This window comes from Pyrgilauda ruficollis, unplaced genomic scaffold (genome assembly GCF_017590135.1).
Source record: "Pyrgilauda ruficollis isolate IOZ18807 unplaced genomic scaffold, ASM1759013v1 scaffold1, whole genome shotgun sequence".
NCBI classification, from domain to species: Eukaryota; Metazoa; Chordata; class Aves; order Passeriformes; family Passeridae; genus Pyrgilauda; species Pyrgilauda ruficollis.
In genome coordinates, this window is record NW_024508100.1 from 16,937,023 (window position 1) to 16,961,692 (window position 24,670).

Below are 24,670 nucleotides of genomic sequence, written 5' to 3' on the forward strand. Positions count from 1 at the left end.
TTTTTCCCTTCCACTTGGTTTTGTTGCAGTAGCACTAGGGCTGACATTCTTACTAGTTTAGTCAAACCAAAATTCATCTGAACACAGAAGTTCTAGAGATGCTGCTTGTGTTCCTCAACATTTACTGTTTCAGGAGTTATTATCATGTCTTTGCATGCACTGTCTTTCATGGATCTAATATTAGCTCCCCAATGTATGAAGTTGATTAAAAATATCTTTGCATCAGGAAAACATCTCAGAGAAATGAAACCAAAAAACTGCAGCCACCATTACATCTTTACCCATACTCTTCACATGAAAAGTTAACTAACTTAAAATACTGAAATAAAATAAATACTGAAAATAAAAGGTTAACTAACTACTACTTTCATATTAGAAATATCAATCCATACTTTATCTCTTTCTTTTTTGGTAGAGGACTAACTGGATAACAGCAACAGTGGAGAAAAAGGAAAATTGCTGACATGAGTTCAAGAGACTATGTTTCTACATACTCACACATGCATATACAAACCTAAGTATACACCTTAATATATAAATATATGCTTGCAGTTTATTTTGAAGTAAAAAGAATACAGAAGTACAGAAATAGCACTAATATATGGTAGGAACACAACACTTTTGGAAATTCTACATCAACTGAGTATTCTCACTGCACATCGGTCTCCTTCCTGTGTATTATGAGATCAAGGCGCATTTGCTTTTTTTTGTCTTTGGCTGTCAGATTTCAGAACATGCAATATTCAGGTGTGTGCATGCAGACAGATAGATAGATATCTAACAGTGATAAGAGGTAACAAATCAAGAACATTATACTATATATAAAGATATATTTACACACACAAATATGTAAGTATGTGTTTATAAATGCACACTTCTTTGTTTCCATTTTAACAGCCATCTTTCGCACCAAACTAATTTATAAAAAGATTAATCATATTTCTAAAACTACTTTTATCCTCCTGCCCATACTCAGAACATTCTCGACCTTTAATCACAGTATCTTTGATAAGAGTTCCAAAACAGGACCTTACATGGTTCCTTGAATTTACATTTAATTTGCAACAGCTCTTTAGATTTACTTTGGGGAAGTTACCACGAAGTTTGTGACAACTACACTATTCCTGCAAGATCTGAAAATTCCCTTAACACAATTAGCATGATGATTTAGTCTTTTCCTTCATTCTTACCCCATGGTATTTGATTCCTTCCAAACAACCAAATTATTCCAGAGAGAGTAAAAGCCAGTAACTAGAATCATTCAGATGAAGCATTCATAGTTTCTTTCCTCTCCTCATTATTTGGAGGCATTATACTTCAGCCTTTCCAGCTATTAAGGAGGGCTAATTTCTGCAACAGAAATATGGGAAAAAACTGGCTTCCACATTAATGAAAAATTAAGACCTTTTTACATATTAAAGATTTTAAGACAGAGTGACTAGTAAGGCAAATTGCTTTGATGATATTAAGGTTACACAAGTTTATATTGATTACCTCTCCTTCTATATGTACTGAGCTTAGCACCCCCATTTATTTTTCATCAGGCTTCTCTACATCCCTCATCACAGCCCAAAACCTTTTAATATAGATTTCCAGTGATAGTTACATATTGTGGATTGTAATACAAACCCCACATTGGTACACTGCCTTACAGTGTTCTAATGTCCCAAAATACAACCACAGTAAAGCACACAGTAAATAATTACACACTCAAAAAATAATGTTAAAAAGAACATGAAGGTTGCTAACTCAAGCCCTGATGAGCAAGGAGATGCTAGGATTCCATTTGTCTGTGCATGTTAGCTCTGTAGATGAGTGCTCATCTGTTATGATATGTGAGGTAGTCAGATCATCAGTTTTAAGTTCTTCACTTAACTAAGGAAAATACTTTCCCCCATTAGAGAACGAAAATTATTCACGCTATTTTTGAGAGAAAAAAAAAATTTTAATGACAACCTGGCATTTGGAGGTTACAAAGAAGGAAGACAGCAAAAGACAAGAAGGGCCACTTAGACTAGCTCTAGACAGTGCCATGTAGTAAGCATGCCTGCAGTGGAGTATTTTGCAGTGGAGTGGACTGCAGTGGAGTATACTGCTGGAATACATCCCTCTCTGTATCATTCCAAATCATTATTTTTTTTTTTAAATGTAATACCTGTACTCTGAGATGGCTCTATGATGAAAGCCAGTACATAGGAAGTGGGAATAACTAAGAGATTACTTTAAAAAATGCATTCCTGATGAACACTCTAAGGTAGTTACAACCTTAGATGTTACTTCTAATTTAAGTTACAGATCTCTCTATTCACTTACTACAGGAGCAATTCAGAATCCTCACTTCAGCAGTTATGTGTATGTATTTTGCAATACCAATACAATTTTATATTGCTTGATTATGCACCATCAGGCCCATGCCTTGCTTGTTGTATGGGATGGATCTAGGACACATGAAGATGAAAGCTCCCTTCCTTTATAGGCTGCAAAATACAAAAAAAAAAGATGAGGAGGATCACATAATTGAAGTGACTGAATACGATACTGGAGAGTTAGCTCTTATCTTTTCCTTTTCCAGTTTCTACTCAGTGTAAATCAAAGCCTTAGCATACAGTCATTTCACTGCACGTTTTTCATTTCCTAGGATCTGACTTTATGCCCTAGGGTTTGATTTGCAGAACTGCTGAGCAATTGGAACTCCAGCCAAGACCTATGAAAGCAGTATTTTGAGCAGGTATAGTTTGACAGAGAACTATTCCCTCCCAACCACCCATAAAGGACTGGAAAAACAGAGAATGCTACATATATGGATATTTCAATTCTTCATTCTGTTTCTCAAAACTGTGAGGTCACATGGAGGAGACAATCGTGTTCCTTTACCTTACAGGAACTGAAAAATAAATCCCTCATTGCTCCTCAAAGAACATTCTTTTATCAGTGAAGGAATCACCTGACTGTAAGGCACTTTTCAACAGTGTGCTACAAAAAAGGCATGGGCTACATCATGAAAAGAAATTAAAATTACCAAACAATTACTAAATAGACAATGCACTGAAAGAGGCAGTGATCCTGTGAAAGGAAATAGCATATCATAGTATCTACTGCACAATATCACAATCAATGAAATTAAGGTCTTAGAAATAAGACCAGTTTTCCCATGATTAGAGGGGTACACAAATCTGTAATTGAGGTAATGTTATCACAGGTTTTTAGCTGAGTTCTTAAAAAAAATTAGGTTTACATAACACAGGAGCATCTGTCTCCCCATGTAACCCCAAGTAAGCTCTTATTCTAGATAGATCCTTGGCTTCCATCAATTTCAATGTAATAGCAGCCAATGAATCTTCAGGACCTAGCAAGACTTAAGGAAAGTAGATCAGAACAGAGAACACAGAGTCTACATTCCCCACTTCTTTACTGCCCAGTCCTATAAGAAAAGGCTTTAATGTATGGTCACAGTGAATGGAGACAAGATGATGCAATCTGGAAGGGGATGTTCAAAGTCACCAGCCACAAACACAAACATATAAATTAATAGTTTCTATTTCTTAGTCTTCAAAAACAAAGAGAGAAGAAGACAACAGAGGCTAGAGAAAAGATCATAATTCCAAATATATATATTTCTCACTTGTGCTGAAACATGCTAAAAGGGAAGAAACATTCCATGCTTCAACAATGCCATTACAAATAATTTGTATGTATGCAAATTATGTACTTCAGAAACAACATGCTCAAGTTCAATATAAGAACCTGAATTCTACATGAAGATGTACACTTTAACACAAAGCAGTTTAAAGTTATTCGTGGAAAGTAGATTTCTTGACATAAAGGTACCATAAGTCGTTTGCCCCAAGGACCTGAATTCTTCAACTATTCCACAATTCAGAGCTCAGCTTTCTGAATCACAGGAAGTGTGATTCAGACAATATTCCATTCTTCAGACACACGCCTTCTTTTTCTTGTCACTCAACATACTAGGAAAGCAAGATTCTCACATCTGAGGCACGCAAGACAAAACCAAGCACCAAAAGCAAGCTGGTAATACTGCACACAAAACCTTCCTTGTCGTCTTCCCAAATACCCTGATAGGTACCCAAGCAAGAGAGACAAACCTGCTTTCTGTGTTATGTCCCTCACCACACACACAGAAGACAAGGGTAGGCAAAGTTCCCGTTTGAACAACTACAGTAACTCCCTTCCAGCATGGCTTCTCTGCAGCATGGCGCTCACTCAGAAATCGGCACCTTATTAGCTACAGAGGCTGAAGCCGCTGCAGCTGCCTGGGCCATGATCTTTACTTTTACTTCTTCACGAAAAATCATGAGATGACATAAATAAAAGTCAAAACCTGTCAGGTGCAAGTACAGCCTATATTCAAGGCTTTCACCTTTAATTCCAATAGCTATTCATAACATTGTCTCATCTTTAAAGAGGCAATCATGTTCCTTAAGTTGCACAACTTCTAACACATAGAAACTCATTCCATTTTAGAGCCTGTTTCTTGCTACTCAATTCACATCTTTTTCTATCCAAAGGGATACCAGGTTAATATATGCAAATTCTAAAATTATGTGGAAATGCCTCAATTTTCCTTAATTTTAGTGTTTGAGACCTTCCACCATTTGGGTTTTTTTTTTCATTTAGCTGAAACAGCTATCCCTATAGTCACCATCTCAAATTCACACACCATTTTGAACACTTCCCTGCAATAAGCACCCAGAGCAACTCCTGTTCATACAAGGACATTTTTAAACATAGATATTATTACAATTTTAAGTAGCCATCTGGACTCTTCTTTGAAAGTGCTTCACAAATGGAAGCCTTCTAAGATTTAGCAAGACTGTTCTCTGGAGACCTGAAGGATCAGTGAATTTTAAGATACCACATATAGCTGTAATTTTCTGAATTCATATCCTTACAATCTTCTTTCCAAAGCTTTATATACAGACCAAAGATCTTGTCATGTATTCATAATCCAGAAAAACTGCTTAAAAAGTGTTTGAACTCTTACAGGACGGACCGATTGCGACCATTTTTGCAATACCTTAAAATCTACAACACTTGTAATGCAAAAATTATAAACTTTTTGATTGGCCTTTTAGTACAGTAGTCACTAGATAAGAGAGAAAACTGTTATGACATCCCCACTGGCAAAATTCCCCTAATGAACCAAGAAATCCTCCAAATAATGGAGTGTCTGCTTTCCTCCAAAAATTGCCCATGGTGATAAACAAATATGATACTGACAAAAAAAGTATCCATGACCAAGTACAGTGCTTTTACTTACTGACTACAAACAGTAAGGTGTTAAGACAAACAGTCCTCACAGTAAATATGAATACTTCTCATTTTGTTAACTACCTTCTTCTTTAATAAATTGAAATTCAATTTTCTTATGCGATATTTCACAAGTAGAAATAATTAATAACTAACATAATTCATAACATTTCTATCACCACAAACAAAAATAGCATTTCCTGATGGAGAAAGTTTTCCAAAACTTTTACTCACAAACATAACTCCCAAGTAATCTGCAGTGCTCAAAATAATTACAAAGGGAAATTAATTTTTTAAAAAAGTTTTAACAGTTTTTAGAGTACCATACAAAGAGCACTAATTATTGTAGACATTTTCACATCTTTAAAAAAAATGTATTTATGGCTATCTGAACATATTCCAAACATACCCCATTTTATCATAACTGGATCCCCATGGGATTTTCCAGCTGATGTTGATAAAATGAGCAGTTTAAATTTCTGATCCTATCAAACTGAATTACTCTTCTGAGATGGTGTATATTAAAAACACACACATACACCCATTATAAGAATAAATGGATGAATTACATGAAACATGGAGAGCTCCGGACTGCGCTGACCACTTTTTCCAGCTTGGGGAATTTTAGACACCTTCTGCTTAGAGAGCCATGAAGAAAAATATTTCACTTTAACAGTTGACATTATGATCTTAAATTTAAAAGGAAAAAATTAGCCAAGGAGAGTACAGACCCTCACAAAAGCTTTTGGCCAGACAGTATAAACTCATCTATTTAATAAATGCTCACCTTTGCAGGAAAGAAACATCAAATGCCGTAACATTTCAGATTTGTTTAAAATTTGAAATTCAGAAATTTTTCGACTACCTAAACCAAAAAGATAATGTTTTTCTTTCAGAAATACATAAATAAATATTTTGTAGAAGATCTAAATTTTGAGACTGTGCACACTATTTGTTAACTTTGAAGCATGCCCCAGACTTCATGGAGGTTCAGACCTTTCCTAGAAGCCAACGTGAAGTATAAACTTACCACTAATGCCTAGAAACAGCAACCTAAGGAGGCCACATTATGATTTGTGAGTTCTTCCCACTTCTGTGACACTTATTCTAAAACAGTGAAGGGACAGCAGCACCAACAGTTTTACCATACATTCTTCTGTGCCTGGACCAAGAGAAGGCTGGTGCCATGACAACAGCAACGCCGCACCGCAGCTTTTTATAAATTGAATCCTTCCTAACTCACTCAGTCATTTCAGCACTATGTCTCCTGAGAAAACATCCTCCTTACATTTGGTTCAGCCAAAAATAGAGTGGGGTGTGTTTGGGGTTTTGTTTGTTTGAGGGATTGGTTTCTTTATTTTTGTTTATAAAGAAAATATTTTCTTCTGCTGGCTTTAGATTCACTCATACTAATTTGTTTCTATGTGACAAAGATGAAAATAGCAGATAAACACAGAGAAACTGTTTTGAATTTCTGTAAAGCAAAATCACTTATGGATACACAGAGCTACTGCTTAGCAGCTATTCACTTTCATACTTGCCCAGACTTTATGCCATAAAGGCAGTGATGTCACATAAAAAAATATAAAAGCAAATATATAAAAGGGAGTTTCAAGAAGTAATAACAGTTTACAAACAAGCAACCCACTTCTCACTACTTAAATAGTGAAGTGGTTATAGTATTAAATGCTTACAGAGATTACTGAATTCCTAGTAAATCCATTGTAAATAAGTTTTATTATGAGTCCATATAAAAGCCACTGCCATTGGATTTTAGTGACTTTTTAAAATATTGATTTTACAATGATCAAAGCTAAGATGGGCACCTGTGACAGCTAAAGAAGGATCTGGATTTAAAATATCTGCACTATACTTATGTTTCAGGACTGTGTGTAGAATTAATACACCCTTCCAAACAAACACAGTGCCTTTGCCATAATGAATGTAATCTAATATTTTAATGACTATCACCTCCCATCACAAATTTTGAGCTAAAAGCACCTTATGTAAAAATAAAGTAAATTCAAGATTTCAATGAAATTATTTTCTTCATAACGAGGAGCAAAGGCTAATATCTAACAGAGAAGGACAAATTATTTGTAAAAATATGGAGCAACCATTCTCTAAAAAATGTACTTCAACAGATTAGAAGTTAGAAAGAAACCAAAATCTTTTAAAAAAAGCCCTCCACATACATCTTTCAAACAAACTTTACACTCTGTTTTACTATCTCGACAGCTAGTTAATAGAAAGGACACTAAAAATTAAATCTTTAACAAACTATCTCCATTTACACATTTATTTCCTGCTTGTTTCATTAAGCTTCCTGTTGTCACCCACTGAACAATTCAGGAAGGTTTTTTAGGAGCCACAATAAGCTACAGATACACGGCTCCTTTGTAGTATCCTGACTGCACCTGTCTACTACATTCGTGTCACTTCTCAAGTCTCTCACTCATGCCCAAATCCTTACGAGCAAGAAATAAATCTCACTCACCTGAATTTAATGAGAAACTGAAAAAACAAAACTTGTCAACAGCAATGTTAACTCGTGCCTCAGAGCACATTCTTGGGTAGGGGCAACAGGCCTAGACTACAACTTCTTTCTTTCCCAGATGTTGTGCTAGAATAGCCTTCAAAATCACACAGTAATAAAAAAATGTAAAAAAATTCTGAAACACATATTACTATGTTCAGACTAGTCAAGATGCCTTTACAAAGCAGTGGTTTAGTGAAGAGCAGCACCTGTTGTGGCAATTTGTTCATGGAAAGTGACCAAAGCAAACAGGGAAGCACTGACTTACAGGCGGATCATACAGCAACATCCTGACCTAGAGAGCAGCAAACTGAACCCATTTCATGCCACGGGGAAGGCACAGTAATAAAAACACAGTTCTGGCTCGTAACTGAAACTATGCAGATGCATCTCAGCACACACAAGTTGCATCAAAATTGCAATGACTCCGTCAAGATAACACATAAAAGAGAATGTCACAAACAGTAAAAATAGAACTAGAATTACAAAATCACTCAAATTTAGGATATTCAGAAACCCAGCAGCAGTATTTTGTACCGTTCGTGGGTGAGGAGGGTTGTAACATGCTACAATTTTTAAGAACAGGAAATCTACCAAAAAGCCTTTCCATATTAGTAGGAATGGGCGGCTGCAATCTGGAAACACACTAAACTTACAAGAAGGTATATTTTCTCAGCATGAACATGTCATTTAAGAAACTAGGATGAAGAAGAATTCAGGAATGAAACAAAATACTGCACAGAAGTGAAAAACTGGCAATTGACATGAATGGCAAAGCTCCAACTGACATTCAAAGAGATGGAAATTCACCCCAGGTATCTGTGTATAGATCCTACAAGAAACAGCTTTCCTTATACAGTCCCATAAATACTGAAAATGCAATGCATCTTTAACTTTTCTATTTAAAAAGATGGGCAGCTACAACAAAATCGGCACATGCCTCTTCAGGTTCATTTTAAAATAGATCTATGTGCAGTATAGGAGAATCAAATTTCGGTGTGAGGAAAAAAGACCTGCACCAATAGAAGGCCTGAAGAGCACCACAGAATCATACAGAAGTGTGATAACATCCTCTGCTTTTGTATCTACAGTGCACTCTATTAACCTTTACTTTTTCTTCTCCCTGTAAAATTCCCCTACATCTCCATTTGTACATATTAAGAAATATGTTTCTGATATTCCATACCACATCAGTGAGAGACAGATGAAGAAACATTTTGTTTCTTCTGAAACACAGAAGTTACATCTACACAGTTTGTGCAGATGTAGCTCTTTCATTCCTACACATCATGCTACTATTTCTACGTTAGCATTTATTGCTGAGAACACCAATAAAGACACGTTTCACACTGCTAATAGTACATTTTACCATAAGCAAGTACCTAAGGATCATTGTTGTCAACATCAACACATTGTTGTTAAATTAAACAAGTTGTACATCATCCCCCTTTTAGCTGCAGCACACATGAAAAACCAACTGATGCACTTATTCAGGCTGAAATAAACCTTTCTAACTAAGTCCCACAAAGAGGTTCCTGCCTTCTGCTGTGTGGTTGGTTTGTTTTGTACAAAATAAGATGAAATATCGTAGAATCGCCCTTGCTTCTCTTTGTGAAAAATACAAAAAAAGAAGTGCAAGGTGAAACAAACCAACCTGGAAGTCAGAATCCATCTCCCACATGGGTATCAGTGATGACCAGTAACACCACTGTCTCCTTCTCTTCTCTTCTCTTACAGCTACTGGGGACTAATGAATTTTGCCTTGATCAGTTTCTCAACTTTTGTTATGACCCCCATTTCCCATCTCATCAGTTTTCTTGCAGCCCACTAAACTGGCAGCTGCTCAGTTCCTTCAGGGGAAAGAAGCAACAGCCAATTATAATAATGGGCTGCAATTACTCCTGTGTTGCAGGAACTGAGCTGCTGTTGCTGACTGCTGTCATTTTATCTGCCTTTGAACTTCTTTATGACCCCATGGCAAGGAATAACAGCCCTTGGCTGGAATAAGCATCATACATACAACACCCTGCAGAGCCTCTCAAATAAGTGCCAGACAGGCTGATTGTGAACCAGGAAGCAGGACACAAAGCCATATTTGTTATACCAATGCAGCCACTCTGCTTCAAATATTTTTTAAACCTCAACTCTCATATCTCTAACACAGGTCTGCATACTGGACTTAAACCACAGACAAGGATAAATGTGGGCAAATGCCACAGTGGATACAGACTCCTCTCTGCCTGCCTGCAGAGCACAGAGACCTCTAGAATTTGGAAGCATTGGCTGGTACAAGACAAACAATTTTGCGATAACTGAAAGAGAGACATATCCACAGACAGCAGCAGGAGTTTTTTATAATATTTTTTAATAGCCTAACTCACCTTAAACAAAAAATAGACATAAAATCTATTTAATGTAATAATTAAATAATGCATACCAGAATCCCCAAAAGGATAACAAAGTGAACAATGAAAATGTTTATATCCATGAGTAAAACACACTCCTCAGCCATTGCATTATTTGGGTCACCTTTTTTTTCAAAGTAAATTTACTGAAAATGCCACGGAGGTGCAATAAAAAGGTCTACCATGAGGGAAAAAAGGACCAAGAAAAACAAGGCAAAGCAAATAAAAATTGTTTGAAATGCTCAAAACATACTAATGTACATCACTAGGCATGACTCGCAATACAAGCAAGATTATTTCTGCATTTATTTCCTGAATCATAGCTTTCCATATACTTTCCTGAATATATTTTTCTTTCAACCATTGTCCAGGCCTGTTCAAATGGTTCTCTGGACACCCACAGCCACGTGTTTTGACAACCTTCCATCCTAAGTGAAGGTAACAAAACCTGATTTCTTCTGCTCTTCAGTGCATGTAAGATTTTTCACCTGTTTCTTTAAAAGCATTAGATATCAATCAATCATTCTGATGGATCTCTGAGGGGTCCTGACTCACATGCTGAGATGGAAGTAATTTTTGAAGGAAGTTTTCTGGAAATATATCTAAGATATTGGTTTTAAAATCAATGAGATTTAAACATGCCATCCCTCAAAAGATGTTATTTTGTATGCAAAATATTTGAGAGAATTTAATTTAATAACCATGACACTGAAGTGTTTCATGTAGTAAGAATTCAGTCTGAGTTGATTAAGTTCAAATTTGTTGGCCTAGCAATTTATTAACTAGGGACAGAAATTATTGCTGAGAAAGCACACTGGGGTATTCCCCACATTCATACTAAGCTGTAAATCATAAATTCTCTTCCTTTGCTATAAGGATGGTTCATTTATTTAGCATAGAATTTGTAGATATAAGATAGTGGAGTATCGAAAATAATGTTTGTTACCTCAACAACACCATACTGCAACAAAGAACATAAAGAAATCAGCACAGACTAAGAAAAATGAAATATTTATGGCCCAAAAATATTAAAATGTCACTTGAGCTACAATGATATTAAGGATCTTAGTATTTTAAGGATCATCTCTATAATTCTTATTTTAAACCATTCACTTTTCATAACTAACAAAAACTCCAATTGGCTAATTATTTTAGTAGTCCAACAGCAATTCCAACGTACTCTCTCTGCACTGCCATCAAAGCTACTATTCCCATTTCCAGCCCATGCTGTGGAGAAAAAAACAGTTTTGGAGCAAGTGTCTATTGTTCAATTAAGCATTTGTACAAAAAGGTGTGGAAGCTAAAAAAGTATGAAGAGGAAAAAAGAGAAGGGGTACTACGAATTCTGGGTATTTTCAAAAAGCTGTAATGGTCCTTATTCTGATGATCTCCAACACAGATTGAAGTAAAACCAACCAATCCCAAAAATCCCCACTGAATAACTACAGAAATCCATGAATGCCAAAAATGTTGTCTTTATGAACACTATGCATTTCCTGCATGATCAGCTATTGCAAGCTAAATGCATTATGATGAATCACTTGTTTTTAAGTGCTTGGAGTTTTAAACATTACAGTGTCAGCTACAAAGCTCATTAATGAATTGCAGACATGTTCCTTGGTCTCCTCTGGTGCACACTAATCCATTTTATTTAGTTTTGCAACCAAGGAGAAAACTTTAATCATCATAAAGTGACTGCCAGTGCTCATCTGATGATACTTGTCATAGATTAGGTAAATCCCAGTCCTCAGCAATACTGTTTCTCCCCTTCAGTCTGGACAAAAGAATAACCCCACCTGTTACCTTGCACAGAAGGATATCTATACAACTTAGCTCTTTATTATATAGGCACTGTACCAAAAAAGAAAAACATCCTTCTGTGACATTACCTGTCTGAGCTCTGCCACAGGAAGTATAGACTGAATTCAGAAACCACATCTACTTAATTGAGTTGTAATGGATTTCAAACCTGGCAAGTTAATAACAGAATTTACAAACTAAACAAAAATTTGCAATAGCATATTATGGTATTTTTAACTAATTATGACATGGAATTCACATATGCTATCAAGGAAGTCTGGTGACAACAGATGAGGAGAAGACTGAGATTTGAGACAGCCAGCTTGCCTTCACCAAGGGAAAGTCTTCCCTAAGTAACCTAGTGGCCTTCTATGATGGAATGACTACATCGGTGGACAAGAGAATTGTCACAGATGTCATTTTTCTGAGTTTCTGTAAAATCTTTGACACAGTCCCTCACAACATCTCTTCCCTAAATTGCAGAGACCCTGATTTGATGAGTGGACTGTACATGGAGAGCCACATTGAAAGTCACACCACTGGTCAACGGCTCAGACACCCACCAGACATCAACGACAGGTGGTCCCCTCAGGGGTCTGCACTGGGACCAGTGTTACTTAATATTTTCATTAATGACATAGATGAAGGGATCAAATACACCCTCAGCAAATTTGAGGATGACATCAAGTCAAATGGTGCAGCTGAAACTCCCAAGAGACAGGATGGTCTCCAGAGGGGCCTGGACAAACTTGAGAAGTGGGCACATGGGAATCTTATGAGGTTTAACAAGAACAAGTACAGGGTGCTACATCTGGGTCAGAACAACCCCCAGTATGAGCCCAGTCTGGGGGATGAACAGTTCCAGAGTAGCCCTGCCAAGGAGGATTTGGTGATGCTGGTGGGTGAGAGGCTGGACAGGCCCCAGCCATGGGCACTCCCAGCCCAGAGAGCCAAACGTGTCCTGGGCTGCATCCAGAGCAGCGTGGGCAGCAGGGGAGGGAGGGGATTCTGTCCCTCTGCTCTGCTGAGACCCCACCTGCAGGGCTGCAGCAGCTCTGGGGTCCCAGCAAAGGAAGGACACAGACCCATTAGAGGAGGGCCACCACGTTGATTAGAGAGATGGAGCCCTCTCCTGTGAGGAAAGACTGAGAATTGAGTTTGTTCAGCCTGAAGAAGAGAAGGCTCTAGGGTGACCCTAACTGCAGCCTTTCAGTACCTAAAGAACGATGGAGAAGGACTTTTTACAATAGCATGTAGTGACAGACAAGAGGGAATGGATCCAAACTGAAAGAGAGTAGGTTTACATTAGATATTAGAAAGAAATTCTTTATTGTGAAAGTGGTGAGGCACTGAAACAGGTTGCCCAGAGAAGCTGTGGATGCCCCATCCCTGGAAGCCTTCAAGGCTGGGTTGGTTGGGTCTTTGAGCACCCTGGTCTAGAGGGTGGCATCCCTGTCCATGGCAGGAAGGCTGGAACTAGATGACCTGTGAGGTACCTTCCAACCCAAGACATTTTATGATGATTCTAGGATGATCTTAACATATGTTTGTACCTAAGTTTGTGGAACGAATATGTGAAGATATGTTGTCTACACTGCCTCAGAAATGCTCTGGTCTTCACTGCTGTAATGGCCATGTAATTTTATGTAAGTATTAATATTTTAGCTATGCTAATTAGTTTAATAGTAGAAATAAAGTATAGGAAAAAAAGGCTGAGGAAAGAAAGCAATCAGCAAACTAAGCCAAATGCAGCAAATGCATAGAAATAACAGAGGAATGGGGAAAATTTGTTTTACCTTGCATTCAATTTAAAAGAGAAAAAGCAAACCAAAGCTACTGACTAGTTTTTCAGCATGTTTCCTATGAGAGCTGACTAAAACACTTAAAATTAAACAGAAATCAAATAGTGTTCTAGCTGCATTTAATTCAACAGTATATCAAACTATTGAAAGAAAAGAGATCCAAGTGCTCTTGGAAAATACTTCCTTTTCCAGTTTCACTGTCACCTCAAACTTTCTTGTTGCACACACATACAAAAAACAAGACTATGTTATTTAAATGTGTATATATACAGATATATGCTGATTATACAACCTTTTGGATTAACTGAATGCAAAAATAACTTTCTCATGTGATTTCAAATAAAAAGATAAATGCAAACCCAGTCTACAATTATAAGAGGAAGTTTCCATAACAATGCTCTGGTTCCTCTATTTAGGGCTTTTAATCCAATGCATTATTTTACCATGGGATTTAAAGCCAAGCTTCAAAAAGCAGTGTTTAAAAACAAGCAACATTTATAGTGATGGACAATGGTCTTGGGAAATTCCAGTTCTCTTAGAAATAAATAGATTTCCCCAAAATTGCATTAATTGTATAATAGCTTTATGGCAAGTAGACCTGAAACCTTCCACTGCTTATGCGTGTGCTCTGCCACGATGTAAAATCTTCATGATATTCTAACAAATCCCACTTTTCTTCACTGTTAATTTTTAAGTGATTAAGGTAGCTGGCTATATATGTATTAGTCATCCACAAACTTTGATGGAGCATTACTGAAAAGTGACAACTTTCCTCCAAATCAGATTAATCAGGAAGCTTTTTATCATTGTGGAAGCATTAGGCTTTTTACCATGTTTCATGACTGCTCTGGGTGTACTTACATCTCAACAAGATCTTAGCATAAAAACAAATGAGCAGGAAAAAATCCTCAAAGTTTAGCTGCACAAGAACTTAACACTAACTCTTATTTTTTTCTTTTTTTTTGGATAGAAGTCCTGTTTATGCCCTTCTCTGTATTCTTTAATATTTTCCACAATCTAGAACAACATCACACAAAATTATTTTTGAATGTAAAATGCAGATCTTCCCTATAAAGATTGTCATTGACACATTTTTCTTCTCTGATTGAGACACTTTAGCAGCATATTACTTTAAACTTATTTTTTAATCTTTTAGGGGTGCAAAATGTATTTTTAACCTTTGAAGTAGGGGTGCAATTAGTTTAAAACTGAAGATGTAATTGTCATAAAAACAACAAACCTTTTCCTCACTCAACACAATTTCTTGTAATCATTAATTTTGTATTCTAACAAGCAAGAACAAAAGATTTAAAGCTTTCTTACACCATTCAAATTATTCCCTGTTCAGTTGTTTCTTATGTCATGCACAGCAACTGATCGTTGCTATGTTTTTGAGTGTGGAAAATTGGAAAGAATTTTTTGCAAGGAACTGCTAGAAAATTAGGGATGTGACCTTAATCTATCATCCCAACTACAGCTTGATGCAAATAACTACATTTAAAAGAGGCTGGATTATTCTATTCCACTACAAATCACCAATGTATCAAATGTATTAAAATGTATCAATGTATTAAAACACTTCTTCATATTAGTCTTTCTTCCTCCAATGTATTTGGTACATTTTTGGGTTGTTCTGTTTTTGCTTTTTAACATTTGCTACAGATTTGTTTTGTTATGAAGGAAGAGCAAAGCTGAAATGAATCAAAAAAAATAAAGGGAACATGTTCTTTTGTTTTTCTGTTACCTCCACCTATTTAAGGCATTCCAGGACAAGCTGAGTTGTAACCATGTTTGTAACCATGTTTGATCATGGTCTGGACTAGCAATCAAGTACATCACAATTTCTTTAAGAGTTTCCCAGTAATTACAAACAACAGTTTTTCATTATAAACTCTCTAAAAGCACACGTTCTTGGGGCATGGGAGATGAGGATGTGGGATGAGAATGAGGAACAGGAGAAACACAATTACAAGGATTGCGCTTCTTCTTCTTGTCTCATTCTCAATAATTCCTCCTTCCACTGCCACAGCCCAAACACACCAGGCATTTCTCTCTCCTCTATCAGCCATCTAAATGGTCTTGTTCCTCCTCCTGCTTCCTTTTGTTGCCTTTACTCACCTTTTTCCCTAGCATCCTTTTCAGAACTCAGCTGCTTTTCTCAGGCAACTCTCATTAGATCTCAAAACTTGTATTTTCCTTGCTGCTCAACTTGCATTCAACTTCTCTCCCCCATTTTTTCTCGTATTGCTGTTTCCATCACCTTGTACTCATTCTATTCACAAATATAATCTTGAAAGAATCTACATACATTAAAAAGAATTTCTCATGATGCTTTAGCATGACAACCAATCATTACTACTCATCTTCAGGACTTCATTTAATTGTTCTTCTTTGGTAGCCTTCCATTGTAAACACTTTTAACTGTTCTTAAGAGATACTTTTTTTTAAAAAGGATTCCTCTCTCATTCATCATGTTCTTGATTATTAATCAGGATACTATTTTCTCCAGGTAAAACCAGAACATTTCCTAATAAACAATCCCCTTTGCAGAGTATCATTATAAATTCCCATTGTTGTATACCAAAAGACTTCCAAGTCTGCCCCTGAATCCCAACCACAAGGTCTCTGGCATTGTATGCATGTATTTCAATATGTATTTCATAGTACCATAGAATGGTTTGGGTAAGAGGGGACCCTTAAAGATTATCTAATGCAATCCCCCTGAAACACGTATCCAACAGGGGCACCTTTCACTAGATCAGGCTGCTCAAAAATGTTTCCCTTTAAACCTGTATTTCTTAACAGAGATAAGGACATAACTCTGCTCTTATGCAGACAGAGATTCATGCACACATCCCTTCTGCTTCCTTCCACTGACATTCACATCACTTCCTCTCTTTCAAGATGCCAATCTTAAGCATCAGCTTTGGCTTGTCCTTTCAGCTATCCTTGTATCAGTTCTCTACATTATCCTTCCCTTTGCCATTTTCTGCCTATTTAATATCCTTTCTCATAATACATCCTTTGGTATTGTCCAGTTTTGCTTTAAATGCACCATTAGCATTACAGAAGAAATTAAAATTACTATGCACCCTTACTGGTTCATTCAACATGAATAAACATTTACATCTGCCACAGAGCAAATCATTTAAATCTTTCTCAAAAGAAAACACCCTCTGAAATCAATAGGAACATTGAGCCAAAATGAAACAAGTGGTTTTTAATAACTAATGTATATTATTGCTTATACATAACAGAGAGAATACTCATCACCATTCTAGCTTTAGCTTGGAGTCAGGCATGGAGAAAACATGTCACAAATTATTACAGCACACAGCCATACCAGTCCCCCATCTTTATATTTAGCAAAGTTTCCTCAAATATCCCAGACAAATACTTCTAACCACCCAAAGCAGTAACAAGATTATCCCAATTTCTCTTTTCAAAGGCAAATTCTAGCACAAACACTATGACATCTAGGTTCTCCCCGATGTTAGATACCAGTAAATCTTAAATATAACCTTACAAAGGTTATATTCAAGCAGACCAGACAAGCATTTGTCAGACCCCTTCTGATGGTAACCAAGGGAAGGTTGGCACTGCCACTGCCACTGCAGACTGACATTTCAAGCCAATGTTTCAACTGCCATGAATGATCAGATGACATTTTTTTATCTAAGCATGAATTACTTTGAAACAGAAATGGGAATTTCAGCAAGCTGCAGGTTGAACAAATTGATCCAGTATGATTTACTTTTCACTTTTGCTCAAGAGAGGAAGTTTAAGAAATTTACACTACATGAGTCAAAGAAATTGATGGTTCCGTACTAGCACTGTATCACTGCCACAAGTTCAAGCTAAACCAATCACTTTTTAACTAGAAAGAGGCCTCAGACATGATGTTCTGATCTCAATCTGAACTTCACAAAGTTCATGGCAGTAAAGTTACAATTTGGCATTTGGCTTAGGATCTTCTCCACTTTTAACACTGAAGATTTTTTTTTTTAAAGTAACAGCAGACTCTCCTCTATCAAGTTTATTAGAAATCAATGAATAAGCTCAATCCAATCTCATTTCAACATTGTAAGAAGTCTAAATAGGTGTCTTTTAGCACTGCAGTTATAATAAACCCCTCTAAGGCTCTCTGGGAGTCTAGTATGGATGTGAATTCCAATATGAACAGGATTTGAGGACATCCCCGGACAGATTTGCCTAATAATTACTGGCTCAACTGCAAACTTGAGTCAGGGAAGGATTTTTGGATCAACAGCGCCCTCTAATGGATTAGTGCTGCACTGTGATGGTTTTCTTCAGCACTGCAGTAAAAGTCATTCTGTTTTCCAGCTTGAAATTAAAACCCAAGAGGTAGCCAAAGAATTGCAGACTTTGAAAGCCTAAAGAGGGAAGGTATTTCTTCTGATTCACAAAAACCCAGAAATTGCATAAAGAAAGGATACTGTTCAAATGCAGAATCTGCAAAGAAACATGTCAGGACCATTTGAATTTTCTGGGTGTTAGGTAAGTAGGCTTTGAGAAGAAGATGGTTTTGCACCATTGTTTACAATATTCATACACACAGGAGGAGTTAACAGGCTGACAGCACTTCTAACCATTCTGTTTCAGAGCTTGATTTTGGTTTGCCTTCTGCTGCACTGCAGTCCGTGGTCTTTGCAAAGCATCCATGTATTAGAAGGAAATAAATATCTAGCAAAGGGGCTGGATAAGGATGTGCCTTCATGATCAGATAAAGCAATTCAGAAATGCATGGTGTTGAAAGGGCAGAACAGATACAATCTGCCACACAACAGCACAAACAATAGAACATGTGTACACACAAAAAAAAAATTTAAAAAAATCTGTAGAAACAGAAAGTGATGGGGGAGGAGAGCAGTCTTAGGGTATCTGAATCATACAATCTGCCTCTGAAAATGCAGAAAAGAGCAATCAAGAACCCTTCAAGAGTAAACGGCTCTGTTTTGTATCAACATACATTCAGAAAAACTGACTCAACACAGTGGGCAGAGCTGGGTGTGCCCCACATCAACAGAGGAAGTTCAAAACACTACTGGAGGCAAGAAAGATGTTCCAGTTATATGTGAGTAAGAACAAAGGGAAAAAGCAAAAATTTGATGCCTGGTACTGCAACACTCAAGAGGAACATAACTAGTTTCAAATGACCTATCACTCTGGAGGAGAAATTCCTCCACAAGTCTGGATATCTTTACTCCTCAATCAAAAAAGCTCAGAACATTCACAAGGACCACTCAAAAATATTCAGGGGCATAAAATTCAAAAAGCATAAGTCCTGAAAGGAAAAGTGGCTTGTTAACAATGAACATTCACAAAAACATTTTCATGGATGAGAATGCTTTCCATGGACCATCTCTGATAAAATACCTGGAAGTGCCATGACAGAAGAGTAACACTGAGCACACTCATCATGTGAGTCTCACAAGCAACAACTATGAAGTCAGTCAACTTCATTCTTTCTAAATGCAAGAGCACCTCAGTGAAATACAGAGTCTCAGAAAGGAGGGGTGGTGTTTGCATCTTGGTTTTGCTCCTCCTTAAAGATGAGCTGTGAACTTAAATAAACTGACACGTCACCTACTCATTACAATAATCAGGCCTAAAGATTTCAGTATATATAAAGAGTACTGTGCTCAGCTATGAAAACCCATTTCTCTCCTTGATGATCAGTCAGCAAAACATATGCTGCGGGTTTAAATTCAAATGACACAAAGCAAATACACTTTTGGTATCATATTACATATCTAAATAACTTAGGGAGTTTTTTTTATGGTTACAGAACAGCATAAATCCATAAACTGTATCATGTGTGTGGTGGGTTGATCCTGGATGGATGTTAGATGTCCACTAAAGTTGCTCTATCACTCCCCCTCTCCCTCAACTGGACAGGAGAAAGAAAATATAACAGAAGTATTGAGGAATGAGGTAAGGACAGGGTGAGATCACTCACCAATTACTGTCACAGGCAAAGCAGACTCAACTTGGGTAAATTAGTTTAATCTTTATTTTATATTACCCATCCAACTAGAGTAGGACAATGAGAAATGAAATGAAATCTTAAAATATCTTTCCTCCACCCCTTCCTTCTTAATGGTCTTAACTTTGCTCCTGATTTTCTCCACCTAATCCCCACTCAGCACCTTAGGGGGATGGGGAATGGGGGTCGTAGTCAGTTCATCCCACTTTGCTGATCCTCCCTCCTAAAGTTTGCCATGCAAACCAAATTACAACATTCTTGATTTGTTGGCTGTTGACTGACTTCAAAGAATGTACCTAACAACTAAAATTTCCTTTAAGTACAGTAAGTAGAAAGAAAATCAGATCTTTCTCTAATTTCCTGCCATAGCCTGGGAAAGAATGCTAAGATTTTATATCAAGCATTACGTGGACCCTGAAGCACACCCAAATAATTTTGCACAGAGGATAACAAGAGAGGAAGTGAGATCAGCTCCAAGAGAGACATTTGAGACAGGGATTTGCCTGTAGACAACTTTGAAAGAAACAGAACAAGGCAAGAATGTAAAAACACGTCCCGCAATGCCATCCCAGGTTCCAGCTACTTGAAGGTAATCAATTGCCTCACAAAGAAATAGCACCTGCCATTTAATGTCAATAGATTTTTCTTCCACTAGTTCACACAATTATTCATTGAACCCAACTATCCCCATTTATTCCCTGCCTACAGCACCCTAGAGAATTCCACTTTATATTATCATATAGTCATGCCCAAAACAAAACTAAAAGCCCTAGATTTTGGAAGTTGAAAAGATAGGCCTACTTCACATTTTTTAATACTGGATTTGTTTAAAATACTACAGTGCACAACAGAATCTGGCCAGTCTCTATTCTTGGAAACAAAAAGAGCATCATTTCTGAACATTTCCCTGAAGTATCAGTTAAATACCACGATATATTTCTGTATAGCACATTTTCCAGGGCAGTGCATTATAAAACACTGCACAAAATAAGCCTTCTGATTAAGCTGAGTGCTTATGGCCCACATTTTAAGAGTGAATTAATCCCAGCCCTGACACTAACGTGTTTTGACATTCAGAGCTTTTCACTTCACCTCACTATATATTCACTTTTTTCTATTGTACAACAGACATAATGATTCTTTGCCTGCTTTGTGAAGCCTTCTGAGAATTTCAGCAATAAAGTACTACATATAAAGAGATATGCATTTATATTGAAATGCACCTATTCACAAAGAGCCATCAATTTCCAACTCACTAGTTAAACCATTTTTATAAGCTTTCATTCACAAAAAAGCACATGAAAAATTTACCTGCTCATTTTTGCAGATCCATACAGTACTCCCCTGAAGTAGAATAAAGATTTTGGTTTTGTATCCTTTCAGCTCAAGATATCCACTTTTCTCAGGGGTGACAGAAGTTCGAGACTGAGAGTTATTATCAGGCATCAATTTCAAGGCATTGAGCATCGTATTAACCCAGTCATTTCTTTCTTCTAAACAAGAAAAAAAACGTAGACAAAGACCATTATTTAAGCAGCAGCTTCATTCTTCTCTGCACATTGGTTTTCTCAACGTTGTTGCTATGTTGATGGTACAGCAATGCCATAGAAGAGAGAACATCCACGTTGACGAGAAGGTGTAAATAAAAATAATGAGTGGAGGTGTTAGATGGACAGTCATCCAATTAACTCCCAACAATCAAAACACCAATCCAAACAAACTAATGATCGAGATTCTTAAAATCATGACTGCTAGTTCTGAGATACTTTATCCCAGACAGCTTAAAGACTGAGGTGGCAGACAGGTGGCATGTTCACCTTCTGGAAGCCAGATCAATGGGAAAGAATTACAGCAGTTATGTAAGCAGACACCAGAGAGCCTAAATATGATCTGTCACTGAAGAGGCATTATCATCGCCACTATTCCATGCTTGGCCATGCTTTTAAGAAAAAAGACTTGGTAATTTACAATCTATTCCATTAAGGTGTGGTGTTTAAGCTTGACATTGTCAAGGGTACTGAGTAATTAAGAAAATGTGTGTTTGAGCATCTCTGCATACATTATTAATGCAACATCTTACAAATACATGAACACAAGGAGGCGAAGTAATAAAGTTTCTCTCAGTCTCATTCACTGTGTTCAGACATTTGACTGGACTAAGATCAATATACTTTAATGCTGAGTAGTCTGAATGAATTAGTTTGCCTTATGCGATTGGAATATCATGAATATTTCAACTGTTTGCTCTGAAAGAGCCAGATCACAAAATATATTGGGGGGGGGGATGATCAGTCAGAGGGAGGGATTGAAATGTCTATACACAGTATGTATGAAGTTGGCAATATTAGCTTGGAAGACTGCAGGGAGCACCACTGAAATAGTAACATTCTTACTTCATAAATGGTATATGTGCAACATACAGCAAAAAATACACAAATTTAGGTATCATAAAATACTTTGTAGAAAAGGAAGATAGCAGCCTGACAGATTAGGGAATGTGATCCAAGTGTTCCTATAAAAATTTTGCTTTAAAATACATATATACTGTATTGAAATACTTCAGTAATCTTTTCAAAATACTTTAGTATAGCTGAGGGCATGAAATTACTCTAGAAGTGTCTTTTTTCAATGGTATTTCACTCTGCTGAAACAAAATCTCACTACATCTGAGCAAGTTATGCTCTAATTCACTGCTATCCCTTGTTTGGTTATTTATTTTGCCCCCAAAAGCCCCTAAACTTTCCAAATCATTATATATAGTGCTTTTCCCTCTAGATATTTAAATCCATCCAAAAGTAATGCATTTCTGATATCTCAAAATACATATAAAAGTCTCCATTTCAAAATCTTTGAAAGAGTTAAGTACCCTTTGAATAGTCCCAGAACAATTCCCAAACACAAATCCACAGAAGTAATAGCATCAAGTACCAGTTTTGGTTTTTTTGCACATAACAGAAATCAAGCAGGGTTATTTCCATACTTTACTGGGAATACATCATCTAGTTCTGGGCCACATTCCTTATATAATAGGCATTTCTAACCTTAAGTGAACAGCTTTACAGACAGCTTACTATGTCCAAAGATGGTTATATACTGTATGAAAATGGAATTTCATGTATAACAAGTGGTCGCTCTGAATATATTTTACAAGTCAGCATAAGTTTTTAACATTTTTATAGTATCCAAGGCAAAGGTCTACAAAAAAAATTGCAGCCCCCCAAGATGTATTGCACCAAGATGGTTATATTATAATTTATGAAAAAAAATTAAAATAAATTTAGAAGATAAATTCAAAAATAATAAAGAAATACATATTTTTAAACTCAGCTAAGAGCATAAAAATGACTGAAATTATTTGAGCCAAACCTGATAAGAAGGATTTGTTCATTGATGCTGCACTCCTGTTACAGCCTGCAGCAAATGTTTACTATCGACTATAACCCATAAAAATGGGATTTGGTAATGGAAATGCCGAGAGACCCCAGAGCTATAACGGCTCTGGCATGTACTGCTGTAAATACATATTGCACAATTCCTTTTTTCTAGGCATTCATTTTTATTTGATTGTTTCCATAAATAAATCATACATGCACTGATATAGATTCCACATATTACAGCTGTAGGTTGATAAAGCATTCAATTAGAAGGCATACTAACTGCCTTGCTACAATTTACATTTGTAATCTCTATCAATACCTGGCTGAAAATACTGTATAGGACAGAAAACCTCGGATTTCCTTTGATCACAGCATCACATCCCCAGCATCATTCATTGTCTCTGTCAATTTTTTATCAAGTGGTGACTCAGAGATGACCCAGGCTGTAAGAGCTGCTAGTGAGACTTGAGAAATGTTCAGACAAATTAATCTTTGGGAAGAATGGGGGAGGAGGCAGAAGAGTTGGGAAAATAGTCGTCTCATTTTAATATCTGAAAAAGCCATTGCCCAGCAATTTCCACTGTTCTTACAAAGACTGAATTATCTCCAGTTTCACTTTATGAGCTTAAACCAACTGGATTCCAGAAATATTTCTCATAATATAACAAGCTATATTTCAGAAACAGAATTTATCAACAGTGATTACATGGCTTTTTGGCAATTTCTAGAAACACATCTTTTACTTACCTTCTTTATCCACACGGAAAACAAAAGTCCTATGGGATGTGACAACTTCAAACTTATTCTCCCCGTGAACTCTTACTGTTGCTATTGCAGAGAGCAGTATTATTCCTTTCGAGAACATTTCCTGTAATAAAAAGGCAGTCAAAATATTTAATTCTCATAGAATTTTCAATTTCTCTGATGTAACACTACTTGTCATGAGGTTTAGGGAGTTCACCACACTTAATATAACTGAATAAATGAACCCCTTCACTACTTACCTATCACCAACTTCACTGTTCTGGATCTATGCACATCTACTACCTTTTAAAATAGAATAAAATCCCATGATAAGATAGATTGTGCATATCAGAGATTCAACTTCACAAATTATCTCATGGCATTAATATTGCAAAACATCATGCTTTAATTTACTATTTTATGCCAAAGTAAATTATATTTACTGTCTCACAGAAAAATAATTTGAAAATATATAATTATGATACTTGTATGATAGACATGGGAAAAATATTATACTTTCTCCAGTCAGAGAATTCCAAACAGTTTTGCTGTTCCCCCTTGCACCTTGCCAGTGGGTAGCCAATAAAAAAGGTAAATTCACTGATTTTATCCCTGAATTTGAATACAAACAAGAGCATCACACTGGCAAAATACACTGTCCTGTCAGTGCTAACAAGAATACTCTAGCTTGGATCAGGTATGTTTTTCTGCTAGATGTGTGTGCTGGT

The 24,670-nt window shown here is 36.6% G+C and overlaps 1 protein-coding gene across 1 annotated transcript in view; it reads right to left on the reverse strand.

The window, feature by feature from the left end:
- The window catches only part of ARAP2 (ArfGAP with RhoGAP domain, ankyrin repeat and PH domain 2), a 114,282-nt gene that overhangs the window by 61,689 nt on the left and 27,923 nt on the right, over positions 1–24,670 (reverse strand). Inside the window, exons 8-9 of the mRNA XM_041484393.1 lie at positions 23,946–24,066; positions 21,133–21,314 (exon numbers count right to left, since the gene is read on the reverse strand). Of these exons, the coding sequence (XP_041340327.1) occupies positions 21,133–21,314; positions 23,946–24,066 (303 nt within the window). The remainder of the gene's footprint in view (positions 1–21,132; positions 21,315–23,945; positions 24,067–24,670) is intronic.